This window comes from Embiotoca jacksoni, unplaced genomic scaffold (assembly GCF_022577435.1).
Source record: "Embiotoca jacksoni isolate LCO1_2020_lvr unplaced genomic scaffold, fEmbJac1.0.p SCAF_39, whole genome shotgun sequence".
Classification (NCBI taxonomy): Eukaryota; Metazoa; Chordata; class Actinopteri; family Embiotocidae; genus Embiotoca; species Embiotoca jacksoni.
In genome coordinates this window covers 1000540-1022286 of record NW_027185391.1, presented here as the reverse complement: position 1 = coordinate 1022286, position 21747 = coordinate 1000540, and the positions used below count along the sequence as shown (strand labels likewise).

Sequence of the window (21747 nt, the reverse complement as noted above, 5' to 3'; positions counted from 1 at the left end):
GGAGAGGGGAGGAGGAGAGGAGAGGAGAGGGGAGGGGAGGAGGAGAGGAGAGGAGAGGGGAGGGGAGGAGGAGAGGAGAGGGGAGGGGAGGGGAGGAGAGGAGAGGAGAGGAGAGGGGAGGAGGAGAGGAGAGGAGAGGGGAGGGGAGGAGGAGAGGAGAGGAGAGGGGAGGGGAGGGGAGGAGAGGAGAGGAGAGGAGAGGGGAGGAGGAGAGGAGAGGAGAGGAGAGGGGAGGGGGAGGAGAGGAGAGGAGGAGAGGAGAGGAGAGGAGAGGGGGAGGAGAGGAGAGGGGAGGAGGGGAGAGGAGAGGAGAGGAGGAGAGGAGAGGAGAGGAGAGGAGAGGGGAGGAGGAGAGGAGAGGGGAGGGGAGGAGGAGAGGAGAGGGGAGGGGAGGGGAGGAGAGGAGAGGAGAGGAGAGGAGAGGAGAGGAGGAGAGGAGAGGAGAGGGGAGGAGGAGAGGAGAGGAGAGGGGAGGAGGAGAGGAGAGGAGAGGAGAGGGGAGGAGGAGAGGAGAGGAGAGGGGAGGGGAGGGGAGGGGAGGAGAGGAGAGGAGAGGAGAGGGGAGGAGGAGAGGAGAGGGGAGGGGAGGAGAGGAGAGGAGAGGAGAGGAGGAGAGGAGAGGAGGAGAGGGGAGGGGAGGGGAGGAGAGGAGAGGGGAGGAGAGGAGAGGAGAGGAGGAGAGGAGAGGAGAGGAGAGGGGGAGGAGAGGGGAGGGGAGGGGAGGAGAGGGGGAGGAGAGGAGAGGAGAGGAGAGGAGAGGGGAGGAGGGGAGGGGAGGAGAGGAGAGGAGAGGAGAGGGGAGGAGGGGAGAGGAGGAGAGGGGAGGAGGGGATGACTCTGGTACTCTTGAGTTCCATCTATGACTGAGTTTGGTCATTCAGGAGAAGGATGTTCAATTCAGCTCCTGATTTAAGAGGATCCGTGAAAAGAAGTAGAAATATAACGATAATCCTGCTAGAAGCTGTCAGAACTGTTGTCACACATCCTGTTTCAGAGCGTGCTGCTAATTCTCACAATATATCGAGGTCCTGGAGACTCGCTTTGTTGACATCCTGGTCAACATGAACTCTTCGTTGCCCTGGAGGCCGAGGCGATGCCATCCATCGTAACTCCACCCTTACATTCTGTGGTGTTTACAAACACCTTCAGGTGTGTCTGAACTCAGTCCGTTTTCTGCATAGCAGCTGACATCCAGCAGTGTTTCCTCGTGTTATAGCAGGTATAGGGGGGAAAGTACTGGTCCTAGTTAGGGGTGGAACGGTCCAAGTGAAAAGTCCCTCTGATCCGGTCCGCTGGTCCGCCGGGCCAGGTCTGTATGGTTCGGTCCGTTTAACGTAGGCAGTGAAAGAACAGAGAAAGTTCCCAATTTAGAAGTGATGCTGCCAGCCGGTTCCCTGAAACGCCGAGTGGACCACATAAAGCCCGGTTAGAGAACCAGGACTGAAGCAGTGGGTGTGTAGGTTGTTAAAGATGTGCAGCGGCTGAGGATGCAGGATTTCAGCATGTGATAAAAGCACCTCTTTCCACTCCTGCCAACACTTCAGCACCACGAAACCTTGATATATTTTCCAAACCGTACATTTTGTGGACCTTTCCATCCCGAGTCCAGAACCCAGTCCAGAACCCAGTCCAGAACCCTGTGGAACTCCAGGACGTGAACAAACTGATAAATCTGAGTTAAAGCAGTTTATGCTGTTCCTTTTATAGAAGTAAAGAGAGTCTATTGTCTGGGGCAATATGAAGATAATATAACATTATTATACTAATATATTTATGATATAATGTAATATAATATTTTCAAATGGTCACACAGTTGATTTGTGACATCTTTTACAAGGATAGGATTTAACACTTACTGTACTGGATAATGAAGTACGTTTGTGTCACTAAATATATTAATACAAATTAAAAAAATATATATTTTCAAATTTTTCCCAACACAAACTAATTAATTACCCATAAAATCTGGCTCCTCTGCATTCTTAATTGTTAAGGCCACCTGCACCTCTTTAAATTGGTTTCTTATTCAGACAGTTGATTGTAATATTGTTGGTAGCTCCACATATATCATGAGAACATGCTGTCTTGCACATTTTAACCTTTTGAAAATGAGTTATTACAAGCATGCTCCCCCCGCCCCCCACCCCCATGCATATTTGATTTGTACTCATATAACTCTTAATTTGCCAAAGATCAGGAGCCTCGTGTATAAATGATGCATGAACATTAAGATTGTGTGCAAATTTGCAAGGCAAGCAATTTTATGATATCATCCTGTCCGCACAATTTCTATATAAATTATGCTGAGTCATGTGTCAGACCATATTTTAAAACAACAGACTACTATAGTTCATATGATGATGTCCAGAGAAGAAGCTACTTCGACCTGGAGGAGCAGAATAATCTGTCAGCTTCTTTTATAGTTCTTCTGCCCACTAGAAGTCCGAAAGGACTTGGCTTCGGAAGAACCACCTGTATGAGCAGGATATTCACGTCCTGCATCATGTGCAGGATTACTTTTGACTTGAGTTAATTGTGTGCTGTGTCAGCATTATTACAGCAGCCACGTCCTCTTCAGCTCTCACCTATCGATCATCTTGTCACTGTCTCCTTCTTGAATGTATTTTTCTGTCTTTATTATGCAAAAAAAAAACGTTTTGAGAGCAAATGTCTCGCACTGCAATCAAAAATCAACTTTGTATAAAATGATTTGCATTGCAAACAAATTTTTCTCTCAGGTTTGTATTTGCTCCTACAGCGTACGTCCCGCCAAACACATCCGACTCCACTCGGAGGTTTTTGATTTGCAGCCAGAAGTCAAGTTTTATAAGCAAAATTCTTAATTCTGTGACCAAAACTGTGCGAGCCAATTGGTTTGCAATGCAAATATTTTTTATGCTCTGTTCATGTATTTTTACTTACAAATGTAATTTTTGATTGCAGTGCAAGAAATTTGCTTTAAAACTTGTTTTTTGATGGTATAATAAAGACACAAAAATACCTTCATATAAAGCACCTTTAGTCAGTCTGCAAAGCTACAGTCATTTACTCATCAGCTCATAACAGCTTACAGGGCAAGATATGATGCAGGTGAATAAAATGAATTAGATTTAATTAAAATTGCTGCTTTAGACTTTCAAACTACTCCAAAGTCAAAAGAGATGCACAAATGTTCAAATGTAAAAAATATTAAAAGTCGTGTGCAAAAATTGACTTAATGTTAAGATATAAGTAAACTTTTACACGTAGTTTATGGAAATAAATGTATGATTCCAGATCTGCTATTTGCACATGATCTCAGTGCTGAATGTGCGTGTGTTCATACATGAGGCCCCACAGCAGTGATGAGGTGAACGGGTCAGACATCCTCACTGTGCTCAGTACAGGACGAGCCTTTTGTACTGAATGGAAATAGAATCTGCTCACTGGGTTTGTAGAAGAGAACGAAGGTTTCGTTGGTCTTGAAGGTTAAAATGCTCGTTTGAAGTTAAAGTTGAACTTTTTAAAAACAGGAAGTAAGTTCCAGAAGGGATGAGATTAAAAACTTTTCTTACTTTGTGCCCGCTGTCCAAACGAGACGCCCGACTGCGATCTCAGAGATCAGTGAGCGTAGTGATGAACCCTCCTCTGATGAAGGAGTGTGTTGTCTACTTGTGTGCCTGCTGAAGTCCCTGCGTGGACGCTATAGAAACTCTTCACACTCATCCAAACTGAGCGCATTTGACCCCAAAGAGAACGATGAGAAAGATTTCTGAAGAAACTGAGCTGAAATCTGTCCGCTGTTCCTCTGCTGGACTCGTCCTCTGTACAGATGATGTCTTCTACGCTCTTCTTAGTTATTCACAATCTGGGTGTGATCTTTGTAGAGTTCACCCTACTTCCTGCTGCAGAGGACCACCGCTGCCTGTCGTCCTCCTGCACACAAACCTCACCGATCATCTGAAGCACTTATTCAGCATCAACGTAAAAGAAACGGTTCCGGTTGTTTCTCAGACTCTGATGGAAACCAGAAGATTCAGTCTCACTGCAGCACGTTCTGCTGCTTCCACCTTTCAGTGCTGTCGTTAAACTTGGAACTAAAACATTCAGGAGATAAATATGTTCATGGTAACACAGTAGTCCAGTTTATCTACTTTTATATTTAAACATGATAATAAAAATTGGACCTGGTCTAATCTGTGAAGAAGATGGAGAAGTTCTAATGAGGAAAGAAATTTCAATGCTTCTGCAGAAAGTTCAATCTAATTGACGCTTAGCAGAATCGATATAATCTGATAAACAGATTTTATTAGACTAGTTATGATGTTCAAACCATAAACTATATAAAAGTGGACGTAGCCGTGAGCTGCAATATCAGCGAGTGCCACTAGAGGTCGGCTCCAAAAAGCCTCCGGCTCCATAGACTCCCATTCAACTTCTCTCATCAAATCCAAAGTGAATAAAATGTGTCCATCAGTTATCTCGGTGTTGTTAGCTAAAGTCACTCCTTCTTATTAGTTTTCTGGAGGTCCATCTGAAAATAATCCCTCATTCATTAGAAAAGAAGATTCAAGAAGACCTGTTTTTGGGGGCGTGTCTGTTTGATTGACAGGCCTGTGGTGCAGTCAGGTTACAGCTATCGGTGGGCGGGACGTAGTATCGTCAGGTTTCCAATCAGATCGGTCAGATCCACCGCTGGCTCCTCCCCCAGCTTTCTCCATGTTTCCTCTGAAGTGACCGTTTTGGTTCCTTCTGAAGCTGCAGCTGTTTGTTTGGTGATCTCGTGACTAACATGACGAACACACTACGAGGGTCCGATCCAGATTGTGAAGAACCACGGAGTAGAAGAAGGTAGTTCTGGTAGCTCACTGCAGGAAAGACGTCATAGGACTACGAGCACAAATGACATCAAGTTAGGATCAAAATATTGAAACAAATGAAGGTACAGAAGCAGTTAAACCAGCAATATCATTGTGTGAGCGTGTTCATTCTCTGTTCTGTCTACTTGAATATTTCACCGTACTACAGACCAACTCTTCACCATGGAGGGGAAACAAGTAGCATATGAATGACATGTAAGTGATGGCATTGTCTCATCTTTATGGGTGTTTAACATGGTAGTGCAGTGCAGACGGGTGCCCTGCTCCTCCTCATACATGTACACTGTCTCCAGAAAAGAAAGAGCTTTGAAGTAAATTATTTAATATATTTTTTAGACTTGTTTTCTATTTGTCTTCTTGTGTCCTCTGGCATGCATTGTCCTCCCTATGATCATGTATATATGTGAAATAAAGAAGCAGATCTACACACCGACCTAAAACAACAACACCACTGTATAGAAATTGTATTTGCCTGCACATTTTGAAGGCTGTGAAGGTGATCTTATTTTTAAAACTTGCCTACAAATGTATATATTTTCTTGATTTCTACCCTGCAGTGAGGACGTGTCGTCCTGCAACGGCTGACATAGTACACGTCATAGTTGTAGATATATCTGAGTAGAAGCCTTTCTTTGTTATTGTTGTTAATGACGTCACCACAGCGACACTGTGTGAATATGTATATAAAGGGTTCACCGTATTCGTCTCTACCTCTTGAGCTCAATAACTTGGCTTTGTTTACCTCCACACATTTCTGACTTCATGTGGGGATGAATTATAAACACTTGAATGTTCATTCGAGCTTTTGTACTGATTAATCAAATATACTGCCCCCCTACCCCCGCCCCTCCCGCAACCCGCCCCTCCCCCACAGTACTTTCCTCTCTGATCCAAGTGCACCGCATCCACCTGAGGTTTTCATTGTATCCTGTTTGTATTACAAAGCCCAACGATAGCCAAGGGTTACCTGACTGTTAGTTGATTTTCACTCTTTGATAGGATGAGACCTGATGTGGGGGGTGGGGGGTGGGGGGAGTCACTGTTTCCACCACAGTGCTGCGTTCAAAGTTCAGCATCGAGATATCCATTTGAAGATGAGTTTTAAAGCTTCGCCTAACAAACAGTCTGTTGACTTGTGTTATTTTCTGGCTGTGTTTTATTTGAACATTGTACTATATTTAGTCTAAATTGAATCAAACCACAAACCAGTATTGAATCTGCTTGTTGAATCTCAATCCGCTCATGAACCATGTTGAATTGAGTTGAAGTTTGAAGTACTCGCCACGTTATGTCCCCACAAACATCCCCGTTTGGTCTCCGTTCAGCCCGTATAACCACAACATGACGCAAACTTCATGTACACATCGACGTGCTCGTCGTTGTTTGACAGCCGCCATCACACTCTTCTGCTTTTCCGTCCATATTTGTGCTCATGTTGTTTTCATCTCTGTCGCTCTGCTCTTTTGTAGGAGAATTAAACCGTGTTTGCTTGTGAAGTTTGTTCAGTGCATGTTGTTACCATGGTTATTGTTCATTTTGGCCTGTAACTACAATAATAACATCACGTAGGAGGGCCGACGTCCACCACCCGTCTATGCCATGGATGCCATGGTGACTGCTTGCTGTATTAAGTTGTAATTCATTTCAACATGTTCGTAAATATCCCAGAGAATTATTGACTTTTCAAGGTTTATCAGTGTATTTTATATTTAGATGTAGAATCAGACTACAGAATATGTCAATATAAAAAGTTCTCCTTTCTTCTTGCTCAGGAAATATTCATCCCTGTGAGGTGCAGCACATTTTAAATGACACGGCTTGACGTGATCTTTCCAACGATGATCGCTGCTTGTCTGTGCAACAAAAAAAATATTTTTTAAGTTACCTCCAATTTAATCATACATGTAGTTCCAACCATCCAGCAGGTCTGTGTCCATCTCCACACCCACTAGTCTCACTTCAATTACTTTTCATTGCATAGATATGGAACAGTCATCAAAAGAAAGAGTGGAAATAGAGCTTTGTAATAACGATATTCACATAGTAATGTACCAAAGTCAATATATAACAAGCGCAGATGAAACATCTGCTAAATAATTTCTTCATAGATTTTTAATCTTGAGTCAGTCGCTTCACAACAGGTTTCATATCAAAATAAAGAGAACTTCCCCTTTCTGATGACACTGGTTGCTTCTCGTTGTCGAGTAATCTACTTTTGAAATCACGGCTTATTTCTGAATTTTCCTTAACATAAGGTTCACATTACATCCCTCCGTTTATGATTTATCATGTAGTTATGTTGCTACTTTTAGCAAAGCTTTATTTCACCTGTTTTCACAGTAAATAAAACCCGATAAGTTGGAACCAGACAGTCCTGATTCCCAATAAGCTGCACAGACTGCAGAAGCCTGTTGACTGGTGTGTTCAACAGGTATTTGCGCCCCCTGGATGTTGTAACGAGGCTACTGCGTGTATGTTGAGTGATGAAGCTCTGTATGTTTTTTCACACTGGTGAATGTGTTTCCTCATCGGACTACATTTGATTTAATTTCACAAAGTTTCAGTGCATTGAGCTCCCTGACATTGTAATATTGCCCAAAATATGAAATCCCTGATATTACTCTGGTTCTATGAGTACATAAATATATTTACTATTGGTTTACCCAGATGAGGCTCACAGTTCAACATCGGTCATGTAGCTATAGTTTTAAGATAATGTTATTTATTGTATTTTATCCCTTAACAAATAAACAAGGACTATTCTGACAAAAGGACATTATAGAAAGGAGACCTGCTGCCGCTGTCTGCTGGAAACTGAATGGGAATTTTCTCAGGAATGAACACAACTCGTGGTGGTAAACACGGTCCCTCTCCCTCCTCGTCCTCCACCAACTCTTGTGTAGATATACTAGTTTCCAACTTGTTTTATTTTTTGTTGGAATTAAGTACTTGAATCAAATGATGCTCATTTTTGAAAATTGTAGAGTATTAACTGACAAACTTTGTGAGACTAACCAGAACTCAGCAACTACTAGACTATTTGAATACATATAATTTCCTGTCCTTAACAATGTTTGTATATTTGATGTTTTAATCAGATGCATTGTAATTTGAATAAAACTTGCATTATATACAGTATATAGCTATATCTATTAAACTCTGCATTCAAGTACTGTAAATCAAAATCAATGACTAGGTATCTAGTTCACACTTGTCATTTTGGAAAGTGTGAGGTTTACCTGAAAGGTTCCATCTGGAAAATAATGATGAAAGTATTAAATGTGATATTTAAAGAATGCCTCACCTTGTTGTTCATCCTCATTTCTCATAATGCATAAGACAACACTTCATTAAGCTTTGTTCGTTATGAAATACTAAAAGGCCTGAAGATGAATGATATTATCTTTTTTTGATTTAGGCTCAATGCTTTTCAATCTCAACACGACACAAGCTGAACCTACATTTTTATATGTAATCTTGAACATTTTGTTTCAACTTAACTTTTTATAGTTCGGGCTTCGCCCCATCTGGAGGCTGTTTTTGTGTTTGGTTCATTGATTATGTTGTACAGAAAAGTTGGGACACTGTGTAAAATGTAAATAAGAATAGAATGTGATGATTTGCAAATCACATAAATCCATATTTAATTGCAAATAGACCAAAGACAACATAAAATGTTGAAACTGAAAGATTTTATAGTCTTATATGTGCTTATTTTGAATGTGATGTCAGCAACACGTCTCTATAAAGTTGTTCCAGGATCATGTTCACCACTGAGCTGCATCAACTCTTCTTTTAACAACACTCTGGAAACATTGGGGAACTGAGGAGACCAGTTTCTGGAGTTTTGAAAGTGAAATGTGGTCCCATTCTTGCCTGATAGAGGATTTCAGCTGCTCAACAGTTCAGGGTCTCCTTTGTTGTATTGTTCATGTCCTGATGCTCCAGATGTTTTCAATGATTGACAGGTCTGGACTGTAGGAGGCCAGTTTATCAGCGGACTCTTCTACTAGAGAACCATGCTGTTGGAATACGTGCAGAATGTGGTTGGACGTTGTTCTGCTGAAATAAACAAGACCTTCCCTGAAAGAGACGTTGTCTGGATGGCAGCATATGTTGCTCCAAAACCTGAATATATCATTCAGCATTAATGCTTCTTTCCAGATGTTCAAGCTACCCATGCCACGTGCACTAATGCATCCCTGTACCATCACAGATGCTGGCTTTAGAACTGAGCTGATAACAAGCTGGATGGTCCCTCTCCTCTTTAACCTGGAGGATGCAGCGTCCATGATTTCCAAACAGAATCTCAGATTGTGATCCATCAGACCTCAGGACAGTTTTCCACTTCACCTCAGTCCATCTTCAATGATCTCGGTCCAGAGAAGGCGGCGGTGTTTCTGGATCATGTTTCTATCTGGTTTCTTCTTTGGAGAGTTTTAACATCATTTGTGGACGCAGCGATGAACTGTGTTCACAGACGATGGTTTTCACAAGTGTTCCTGAGCCCATGCAGTAATTTCCACTCCAGAATAGTGTGTTTTTAATGCAGTGCTGCCTGAGGGCCCGAAGATCACCACCATCCAATATTGGTTTCCAGCCTTGTCCCTTGTGTTCAGAGATTTCTCCAGATTCTCTGAATCTTTTAATGATATTATGAACCGTAGACGATGAAATCCACTAATTCTTTGTAGTTTTACATTGAGGAACATTATTCTTAGATTGTTGAACTATTTTCCAACACAGTCTTTCAGAGTGGTGAACCTCTCCCCATCTTCACTGCTGAGAGACTCTGCCTCTCTGAAATCATCTTTTATACCCAATCATGTTACTGATCTGTTGCCATGGTAACCTCATTAGTTGTCAGATGTTCCACCAGGTGTTGTTTTTTGAACATTACACCGCTTTTCCAGTCTTTTGTTGACCCTGTCACAACGCTTTTGAGACATGTTGCTGACATCAAATTCAAAATAAACATATATTCCTCATAAATTTTTTTTTTTTTTTCTCAGTTTCAACATTTCATATGTTGTCTTTGGTCTATTTTCAATTAAATATGGGTTTACATAATTTGCAAATCATCACATTCTGCTTTTATTTACATTTTGCACAGCATGACAACTTTTTTGGAAACAGAGTTGCATGATCTACAAGGCTGCTTGGTCCCGGATCATTGCTGCTTGCGGCTTTATTTAGAGGTGCAGGCAGCAATCGTGCAGAAACCCTATAGTTTTTGTTCCGGTTATAATCATGTGACCCGTGTAGCGTGTACAGGTGACGGACTCAAATGCACAACTCTCTGACAGGCAGTTAAGATTAATGAACTTTGCTAACAAAATCAAAGCGACCACAAAGGAATGAAAAGGGAAATACAAAACTCTGAATCACAGGTACGTTACAAAAGTCCCAAAAAAAACAGTCAATCCACACGAGGCAAAAATGAAGACAAGGTGCAGGCAAAACAAAGCCAGGAGGAGAAACACACTGAAAATCACCGCTGGAACGAAGAGCTGTTAACTACGACAACCTGGCAAAGACAAAGGGGAAAGACAGAGATATATATATCTACATATATGTAGAGATATATATATATATATATATATATATATATATACACACACACACAAGGGACAGGAAGTGAAGGTGTCAGAAACGAGAGGAGAGGTGAGTTTATCAAAATAAAACAGGAAACAAAACTGAAAAATGAATGAACAGATGTGACACCATGTTGTCTTTCTTGTTACTATCAGGCCACTGAAAGGTGCGAAGGCCTGATTGTTTCTCTCAAATAACCTGTATGTTTGAGGGTTTAAAAGTGCTCAAAAACTCATGAAACTTGCCCCCCTCCAATACGCACAAACACACACACACACGCACATGCACACGCACACACACACACACACACACACACACACACACACACACACACCCTTGTTGACTGGCACACAGTACAAAAATTTATATGTTGAAAAAAATGGTTCAGAGTTTATTGCAAAAATATTCAATATGAATTTTTACATCCAGACGTCACAGTGTACCAAATTACAAAACATTAATCTTTCAAAATACGTCAATGTTCGGCCTCTGTAAATGGAGTTAAATAATTTCAAGACACTTACTAGGTTATATCATACAATGTATTACACATTAATTACATTAAATACAAGGGCCAGGACCCTAAAAGAAAACACTGAATCAAAATGTACAACTGACTATCACAATGTTGAAGAGGCCTCTTATTAAAGAGGTGGAGGACTTGTTCATACTAAAATGAAGATGGCAACACAGTAATTATTCTGCTATACATTTATGATAATAATCTGATGGACAAAAAATAACTTCAAACTTCAATCAACCCCCGTCTGTTGTGAAATCTGTTAAACCAGAGTTCCTCCTCCTTCTTTGTCACCTGATGGATTCGATCACCTGTGTTCTGCTGTATTCCATCACAAGAAGGCCTCACTTGTTCTCTCTGACAGCTGTAAAACACAAAACACACGGTGATGAAGTCACAGCAACATGTTCTCCTCTGGTGAGGCAGCGAGCACGTCCACAGTTATCAGCACATACGGGTTCTTTTACATCCTGCATGTTTACTGTCTCCCAAATTTCATACAATGTGTTTACTTTTTCATGAGTTTTTCATACAATTCAATTTAACTGTCATGAAACAAAAAATCCAGGTACGCAGCTTAAAAAAAACAGTTACTGGTCTGTGTTGCAGTACAACACACATGACACAATAAAACACAAGAGTGCAGGGCAACAGTAAACAAATGCAGAATGGTGTTGTATATTGAGGTAGTATAGTGAGTCATAAACTTATAGGATGTAATAATATAATGAGGATAATGTTTGATAATTAGAGGTTTCAGCTATGGGACACAAACTTGACTTCAAAACTGGTTCCTGAACAACACTTTGTTTAATACTATTTAATAAAATTCATTTTTATAAATACTAAATTACATCACACATTAAAGTACAAATCTTTAGTTTTCATGCACTTTAGAGGGGGAGAGTGTAATACAGGTTATTTTCTGTAGGTACAATTTACAAATGTCCCCTCGGTGCCTCACATGCAGACTAACAGTCGATCCTACGATCTACCAGCGTCCCCTAAACACTGCACATGCAAGTCAATACTGGATGCTTCAATTTACCACTGTTCCATGAACACCTCACAGCTAATGAATTTTTTTTTTTTACTTGAAATAAAACAGATAAATTTGCCTTTTTCAAAATTTGAGTATTTGTGTTAGTTTATTCTAAAGTAAAAACTTTACTTAGATGTAATTATAAATATGTTTTTCCAAAGTGGAAAAAATTGAGTTCTAACAAAGTGAAAAATGGTGTATGGTCTTTCCTAAATCAGCCTTTTACTTTGTGTATAAGTACATTTTTTTTGTCTTGGGTTTTCCCAAATCATAAATATAGTTTGAGAATAACAAAAAACTTTAGCTGTAACAAATTAGAGTAATTTTTTAAAGTTGGTCCAAAGTATCATTTTTTTTTGTGTAGCAAGAGAGAGAGCAAAACAGAGAAGATACAGTTTATGAAAAAGGGTGAAATAAGGCATCTTTTTTAAATTTTGTATTTATTTATTTGTATAGCACATTTTAAAACACAACAAAGGTTGCTCAAAGTGCTGCACATAAACAAACAGTCATACATTCGAGAAGACTGGAAAAATAAGTAATGTTAAAATCAAGACAAACTAACACAAATCACACAAAAGTGCCAAGTTAAGATCAAAGTGGATAGGCCAGTGAAAATAAATAGGTTTTTAAACGGCTTTTAAACTTTGGTAAGGTGGATGACAACCTACTGTGAAGAGGAAGGTTGTTCCAGAGTTTAGGAGCAGCAACAGAAAAGGACCGGTCGGCCCGGGTCGTCATTTTTGTTCTAAGAACAACTAAAAGCTGTTGTTCCAGAGACCTGAGTGAGCGCGGTGGGGAATCGGCTGCAGCAGGTCGGACAGATAGACTGGGGCGGATCATGAACTCTGTACTGGACTGGTAGCCAATGAAGGGATTTTAAGATGGGTGAAATGTGTTCACGCCTGTGTGTACCAGTTAAACATCTGGCTGCAGAGTTCTGCAACAACTGAAGGCGTGATTAAAGATTTTTGCTGATTCCAGCATACAAAGAATTACAACAGTCCAATCTAGAGGAGATAAAAGCATGAATAACTTTCTCCAGGTCTTTGGTGGAGAGAAAGGATTTGACCTTAGCTGAAAGAACCCAACTTTGTTAACGGACTTAACTTAGAGATCCAAAGTCAAATTTGGATGTCAAATTTACTTCACCAAGTTGAAACAGATTGATTTAATCTACGTTCAGCATATGTTGGCTAAATCATATCGGTCCACTGATACCAATGAGATTTACTGCTGTGTAAATGGATGTGTTTCAAAACACTGTAATTACGAGAAAATTGAGTCGGGTGTTTTACCCACTTCCTGTTGAGACTGAGTACTTCGTGAGGGACATTTCTTAAATGTGCTGTCTGTCTCTGCTTCACCTTTGGTTTGGTTTGTTTCTTCCTGTTATCTGCCTGCCACATCCACCTCACCTGCTCTCAGGTCCCTCGTTAGCCCGGCGGCTGCCACTTGTCAATCACCAGAACCGGCACAGATTAAGCGTTCAATAGGACTCGTGAGCTCCTGGTCACAACATGGGAAGTCCTGCTCACTGTATGTGATAATACCACTGCTAGGCAACGGCAACAGGGACAGCGTCTAGAAGCTACAAGGGCGAACTGCTTTATGTTTCTAACATAATGTAGGAAATGTAAAGACATGGAGGGAGAAGATCAGGCTGTTGGAACATCAACATTTTCCTCAGACACATTGTTTATGATATGATGAAAAACCCTACATGACTAAAATTACAGCTTAACATCCAACCAACCATCATCCATCAGTGATGTCATCATCCATCAGTGATGTCATCAACCATCAGTGATGTCATCGTTGGTTTGTGAACATTATGAATCCTCCAGTTCAGATTCTGTCCGTCACCATCTTTACTAGTTCAGAGCGGTTTGGAGCAGGAAGTGACCATATTTGGACGAGCTGGGGGAGGAGCCAGAGGTGGATCTGACCGATCTGATTGGAAACCTGACGATACTACGTCCCGCCCACCGATAGCTGTAACCTGACTGCACCACAGGCCTTTGTTTGTTTGTTTGTTTGTTTGTTTGTTTGTTTGTTTGTTTGTTTCTTCCTGCCTTCCTTCAGTGGGAAGTGTTGCAGCTAGGTATGGAGAACAGATAAGAAGAGGTATTACAGACATGATCTGAGCGCTGATCATCTGTCTGGTGTTGAACGGAGAGGAATCAGATAGAGTTTGATGGATGACAGAAATGTGTAGAATTATCTGGTGCTGTTGCAGAAGAAAACTGGTGTTTCTGTCACCAGACAGTGTTCCTGTCAGGCCACAGTACGGATGGTGTAATGATACCTGTGTTATCATGGTTCCTGAGGGATGACCGGAGCCGGTTTCCTCTCTGTCCTGATCATACATGGTGGTTTTTCTCTGAGGAGTTTCCCTCTCCGTGCAGCGGAGAGAACGTTCATGGTGGAACAACAGGGGAGAGATGCCCAACTGCAAAACCAGAGAGCAAATGAAGTCCTCACACAATGTGAGCAAGACTGACTGCAGCTGTGTGAGTCTAGTGACTCGACTTTACTCGCCTCTCTGTAGAAGTTTCTTCCTGGTAGAGACATGGAGGTGAGGACGACTGTATCACCGCTCTGTCGGATCCTTTTGACGATGTCCTCGTGCTCCAGGGACTCAACGGGCTCCTCGTTGACAGCCAGCAGCAGGTCTCCATCCTCCATCCCTGCACCCTCAGCTGGACTCCCCACGTCCACCTCCCTCAGCACATGAACTGGTCACAGCGGAGACAACAGAGGTTCACCATCAATCACCTGATTATTACACACCAGTAGACTTGACGTACATGTACATTGTTACGAAGGCAGGTTGTTTACGGCCTGGATACGCTTCATGTGTAACACCGAGATAACTGATGGACACATTTTATTCACTTTGGATTTGATGAGAGAAGTTGAATGGGAGTCTATGGAGCCGGAGGCTTTTTGGAGCCGACCTCTAGTGGCACTCGCTGGTATTGCAGCTGAAGACACTTCTGGATCAGAACCATTTTACAGTGGGTCAGACTCAGAGATAAGTGTTATGTGAGCAGTTCAGACCCGGTTACGGTAAAAATCTGCTGCATAAGTGCAAACTTTATAATAATTTAATTATAGATCAGTCATTGGATGGTCATATTAATAAACTGGAATTATCCTTTAATAAAAAGGTGAGCTGCTTCTACCAGGTGTGTGTGTGGATAACATCTCACCGATCCTTTGTGTGCCTGCCAGCTTCTCTTGTCTCAGCAGGAAGCCGAAGCCATCGTTTCCTTTCTCCAGATGCATGGTCTTGGCGGTGTGGGGGAAGTTGCAGCTTTCTGCGACCACAGGCAGGATGGGCATCTTCCTCCTCAGGTACCAGGACTCACTGTCACCGTCAACAACCAACACAGTCACCGAGTTGCCACTCTTCTTCACCTGGCAACCAAACACACCACACACTCACACACGTGTTCGGTTAGACAGGAGCCGGATGTGAATGGTGAAACTGGACTCGTACGGTTCTGTTGAGGGTGGAGTGTGGGAGCGTCGACGCCGTCGCTCCGTTGATCCACACCAGTTTGTCTCCAGTGCAGACGCCAGCTTTATCTGCCGGACCGTCAGCCACGGTGCTCACCGTGTACTGGCCCTTCTGACCTGGAGACACATCCACACTGTCATCATCAGTCACTGCTGTCAGTGAGGTGTGCTGTAAAACTGCTGTACTTTGTAACAAGATAAGCTGGAGTCTAAAGATAAGGATGTTTTAGAGCTGCCTACTAACGAGATGTAGTGAGGAGAAACTTTACATCAGGTTGTCCATTCCTGAGGGAATCGTTCACTACTGTAGAAACTACCTGTTTTTTTTCTCTTGTGGTAATCTGAGCTGATTTTACAGACTTTACAAGTCGGCTTTATTGTCAAATAGTTAAAGAGCACAGGCTGTGTGTGTTTATTCCTACCAGCCACTGAGAGGACGGTCATGCCCAGGCCGTACTCAGGGTGTCTGCTGATGTGACACAGTCTGGGACGGGACCAGCGCTCCCCTTTGGAGGCTCTTGCTAACATCTGCAGGTCAAGACCCATCGACACGGCCTGGAAGAAGACAGACATCAGCAAGATTCAGCTTATGCTAGAAAGAGTCTGAGGAAGAACATTATACAGGATAGATAGAGAGTTTAACTTCACAATCAATATGATGAAGTATACAACCCGTCTCCAAAAAAGTTGGGACGCTGTATAAAATGTAAATAAAAACAGATTGTGATCATTTGCAAATTATGTAAACCCCATAATTAGTTGAAAACAGACTAAAGACAACATATCAAATGTTGAAACTGAGAAATTGTATTGTTTAATTAAAAATATATGCTTATTTTAAATTTGATGGCAGCAACACGTCTCAAAAAAGTTGGGACAGGATCAACAAAAGAGAAAAACACCTGGTGGGACATTTCAGAGAATCTGGAGAAATCTCTGAACACAAGGGACAAGGCTGGAAACCAATATTGGATGGTGGTGATCTTCGGGCCCTCAGGCAGCACTGCATTAAAAACACACTATTCTGGAGTGGAAATCACTGCATGGGCTCAGGAACACTTGTGAAAACCATCGTCTGTGAACACAGTTCATCGCTGCGTCCACAAATGCAGGTTAAAACTCTCCAAAGAAGAAACCAGATAGAAACATGATCCAGAAACACCGCTGCCTTCTCTGGACCGAGATCATTGAAGATGGACTGAGGTGAAGTGGACAACTGTCCTGAGGTCTGATGGATCACAATCTGAGATTCTGTTTGGAAATCATGGACGCTGCATCCTCCAGGTTAAAGAGGAGAGGGACCATCCAGCTTGTTATCAGCTCAGTTCTAAAGCCAGCATCTGTGATGGTACAGGATGCATTAGTGCACATGGCATGGGTAGCTTGAACATCTGGAAAGAAGCATTAATGCTGAATGATATATTCAGGTTTTGGAGCAACATATGCTGCCATCCAGACAACGTCTCTTTCAGGGAAGGTCTTGTTTATTTCAGCAGAACAACGTCCAACCACATTCTGCACGTATTCCAACAGCATGGCTCTCTAGTAGAAGAGTCCGCTGATAAACTGGCCTCCTGCAGTCCAGACCTGTCAATCATTGAAAACATCTGGAGCATCAGGACATGAACAATACAACAAAGGAGACCCTGAACTGTTGAGCAGCTGAAATCCTCTATCAGGCAAGAATGGGACCACATTTCACTTTCAAAACTCCAGAAACTGGTCTCCTCAGTTCCCCAATGTTTCCAGAGTGTTGTTAAAAGAAGAGTTGATGCAGCTCAGTGGTGAACATGATCCTGGAACAACTTTATAGAGACGTGTTGCTGACATCACATTCACAATAAGCACATATTTTACGTAAAACAATACAATTCTCAGTTTCAACATTTGATCTGTTGTCTTTGGTCTATTTTCATTAAAATATGGATTTATGTGATTTACAAATCATCACAATGTGTTTTTATTTACATTTTAAACAGCTTTTCACCTTTTTTGGAAACAGGGTTGGACAACACAACAAACAGTCGCCATGATCCTCTCGCAGCTGTTTCCAGTTACCTGCTAAAGTTCCCACATCCGTTATGCGGCACTGAAATTAAGTTACATCATTTTGAGAAAAGTTAAACATGAATGCAACTGCTAACACTGCAGCTGAGATTAAAACGCCAAATTGCTTTTGCTGTGGTGTCACATGTGAAGTTACAGTGACTGCAGCTGAGCTGCCATACGGTACACGGACTCTATGTGTGTTATGGTTCCTCCTGACAGATCCATCTGCTGTGGGTCACTAGCAGAACTTCCACACCACTCCTGGTGCACAGGGAGCATGCTAAAGCTAATTGGAGATGAAAGCACACAAAACAAAACGTGTTTTTATGGATAAGTGCATGAAATCTTAACATACTTGAAGTTTGAATCCAGTTAGTAGTTAAGAAATTAAAAAAAAAAAATATATAGTAATTCATGAATATCTGAGCACAAACATTTTATCTGAATGCTTCGACAGCTTCAGCACAATAATGATGACCTTGTCATTTTATCTCTGTTCCATGACAGTGGAGGAACGTTACTGGCCGACAGCCGTAATCAACAAGACAAGACTATGACCGAGTCATAATGAAACAAGAGAAGCACACCATGCGAGATGCAGCGACATACCATGAGTCAGCAGTATCAGTAGGACTCACTGCAGGAGGTAACTTCTGTTGCTGTTCTAATAACAGTCATTGAGATCCCTGTTTTCAGCTACTGCTGCGGTCATACAGTACCTGGTTGTACTCTTCTCTCCTCAGCACCAGGAGAAACAGGTGTAGGCCACAGGACTGGATCCTCCTCACCACCTGTCAGGTACCAACAGGTAGAAACACACATGATCGTTCTGTTTCTGTACGACAGGATCGCCTGGTTCTGCTGCAGCCGTCAGGACCGACCCTGAGCGATGGACGCTGACCTTGTGGAAGAACACGTCGTCCACGTATCCCTCGTTGACCTCCAGCACGCGGTCTCCGTCCCGGAGGCCGCTGAGCTCTGCAGGACTCCACGGCTCCACGTCTCCGACCTCGAGGCCCCAGCCGGCCGGCTCCGTCCGGAGGTTGAAGCCGAAGCTCTGCCCCTCGAGCCGCTTCAGATGGCACAGCCTGGGCACCACGCTGGCATCGGGCTCTGCACACACACCATCAACACTGGCAACGTTTTCAGGAGAGGCGGTCGGGACATGTTGTAATGTTCGAAACCTCACCAGGATCATCGGAGATGACCAGCGCTGGGTTATCGATGCCTTCCTTTGGATTGAAGATAAAACTGAAGAAAAATGAAAGTCAGTCAGTGACACAGCAAAGAAACATCACAAACACTCAGAACGTCTGTTGAAACCTTTCTAAAGGATCGAATCCATTTAACGGGATTTCATTCTGACAGACTTTTCCTCTCTGCGGATCGTTTCAGAGAACTTATTTAACTTACGTTCATTTCACTCTTTGATCTTCCAGATACGTTCTCAGGGTTTCAGACTATTCTGATGAATGTGCATCACTTTGATATATGCATGGTGAAGAGGAGACATTCAAAGGAAGCGTACTCGTTCCAAATCGCATCCCTTTTCCTTTTACTTCACGTCACTCTACGGATCACAAGACCAAAGGGTCAAAGGTCAAGGTGCATTTTTATGATGAAGTAGCAACAGTAGATGGTTTTTAAGGGGTGCTGTAGTAGGTACTAAAAGTAAAAAGAAAAAGTATGAGATTCAGGAAGCAGGTCTTTGTCTCAGCTCACTCTCACCTGCTCCAGATAACCTCACCTGATCCCCTGCAGGCAATCAACCAATCAACCAATCAACCAATCAACCAATCAACCAATCAACCAATTCAGACTCCTCAGCTCAAACACATTATCTATACCCGCTTTATCCTGAACAGGGTCACGGGGGGGCGGAGCCTGTCCCAGCTCACTGTGGGTGAAGGCAGGGTTCACCTGGACAGGTACCCAGTCCATCACAGGTCCAACAGAGACAGACAGAAACAAAGACCATCCACACAGTCATTTATAGAATCGCCAATGACATGCATGTCAGAGAATCCAGGCAGGCATGTGGAGAACATGCTAACTCCACACAGGACGGCCCCAGCCGGGGTTCGAGCCCACAACCTCCTCGCTGTGAGGTGACGGTGTTAACCACTGTACCTTCTGTAATCAGCCGGCCTGTCTCCTCTCCAGCCTCTCCTCAGCTACTTCTCCCCTCTACCTGCCTCACACTGCCGGAGCTCCTCCCAGTTCACCCCCCCTCAGCCTCCCCCCCCATTCTCCTGCCCCCCCTGCTAGACCAGCCTGTTCTCCTCCTCCTCCTACATTAAATTCCTCTTTAATTTGATTCCCTGGTCTTGTGTTGGTCGTCTCGTGCTGATAAACACAACAGTGTGACTTTTATCAAGGTCATCGCTGCACTGCAGAAACAACCAACCAACCTTGTCTCTGTCTATCTGGGTCTGGAAGGGACGCTGGTGGGTTTTCAGTGTCATGAACAGTGTTGGATCATGACAGTCAGTCTCAGTGAGGCGGAAACATCACAAACAGAGAAATGACAGAAGTTTTCATTTCCCTGAAAAGAATCCAGCTCACAGCAGGTTGTGTTTATCATGAGGTAAAAGTAGCGTTAAAACTGAACTCACCGTGGAAACTCCATGTTGTCCTGGACGCCTGCAGGACAGACAGACACGCAGTGAGACATTCCTGCAGCCTCGGACACATGAATGATTACCGAAGAACAACCGTGTCCAAACATTTATTACATCAGCGCCTCCTCTCAGAAGCTCTGTTAGTGTTTCAACCTGCAGCGAGAGTCCACATGTGCTCTTGTTATCGCCTCCGTTGTTACTGTTGCAGCTCTACATCGGTGGATAAATTCCTCTGAGTGTCACAACCTCTGTGGAATGACTTGTTTCACGATGAGAAACTGATCCATTCGGTTTGATAACATTTGGAAAGTGTCGAAGATCGAATAATTTGCTTGGTCTTCACTCAGTCAGCGTCGGGTTGAAAACCAGCCAGTGTGGGAATGTCACCTTCCACCAGCCCAGAGGAACTCCACCACCAACAGCTCTCACATGACGGACACTTAGAAGGAAAAAAAGCCTTTTAGGAGGTAGAAGAGGTGAGCAGCTATCTATCTGAGGGGAGAGCGGAGAGAGAAAAGAACAGCATAGAGAGGCAGGAAACAGGAAACCTGCAACTGAGAGCCTGACATACCTGCAGAAAAACCACTGCAGGAGAGAGAATAGAGTTAATGAGCAGGAAGAATGAAAGAGATGAGAGGAGCCCAGTGCATCATGGGAGGTCCGCCACCAGCTTCGGCCTACAGCAGCATAACTGAGGCCAGCAGTGAGGGAGACTTTACGCTAATGCTGTTTGCTTCTCCCAAAACATGGACGTACATAAAACCCTGTTTCTGAAAAAGTTGGGACGCTGTGTAAATTATGAATAAAAACAGAATGCAATGATTTGTTTTGTTTTGATCTTTACGCAACTTCTCCAGTCTTTTATTAAAAATGTCCCAACTTTTTGGAGACTTGTTGCTGCCAACAAACTCAAAATAAAACAATAAAATGTCATACTTCAAACATGTTGTTTTTAGTCTATCTGCAATTAAATATGGGTTTATGTGGTTTACACATCATTCTGTTTTTATTTACATTTTAAACAGCGTCCCACCTTTTTTCAAAACAGGGTTGTAGGTACGAGACAACATAATCCATAAAAAGCAGTATTAAGACAGAGAAGGAGGAAACAGAATCGGAGTTATCACTTAAATCATAACCTGAATAAATGGTTAATGAGTTACTTTCCATTACTGGCACATGAACTGATCAGCTCATGTCGAGGTAAACGCTTAAAGTTTAAAGTTGCTCAGGCAGAAGGTACCATATAAGTACAGACTATTTACAACCATTAAATGAATTCAGTCAGGTTTCCGGCATCTTAATATCTTAATACCTCAATTCTGATGAGAGATTACAGTCGTTCAGCCTCTGTGGTGGTTTTACAAATAGAAATGATGTCAGTCTGAAACCATGTTTCATGTAGTTTTGGCTGGTCTGTCCACAAAGTTGATACAATGTCCTGACCAATCATCAACCATCAGTGATGTCATCAACCATCAGTGATGTCATTGGTTTGTGAACGTTATGAATCCTCCAGTTCAGATTCTGTCCGTC

General features: G+C 42.6%; 1 protein-coding gene across 1 annotated transcript; it reads right to left on the bottom strand.

Annotated features, from left to right (window-relative positions):
- Positions 1-14414: 14414 nt before the first annotated feature.
- LOC138208549 (Na(+)/H(+) exchange regulatory cofactor NHE-RF3-like) lies at positions 14415-20219 on the bottom strand (the record flags this gene model as incomplete). Its single annotated transcript, XM_069166509.1, has 9 exons — positions 20206-20219; positions 18780-18841; positions 18492-18703; positions 18310-18381; positions 15964-16096; positions 15522-15658; positions 15232-15439; positions 14558-14754; positions 14415-14468 (listed from the first exon to the last, which is right to left on the bottom strand). Coding segments are annotated over exons 1-9 (1089 nt in total), but the record flags the coding sequence as incomplete, so codon positions are not given.
- Between the last annotated feature and the right edge of the window lie 1528 nt (positions 20220-21747).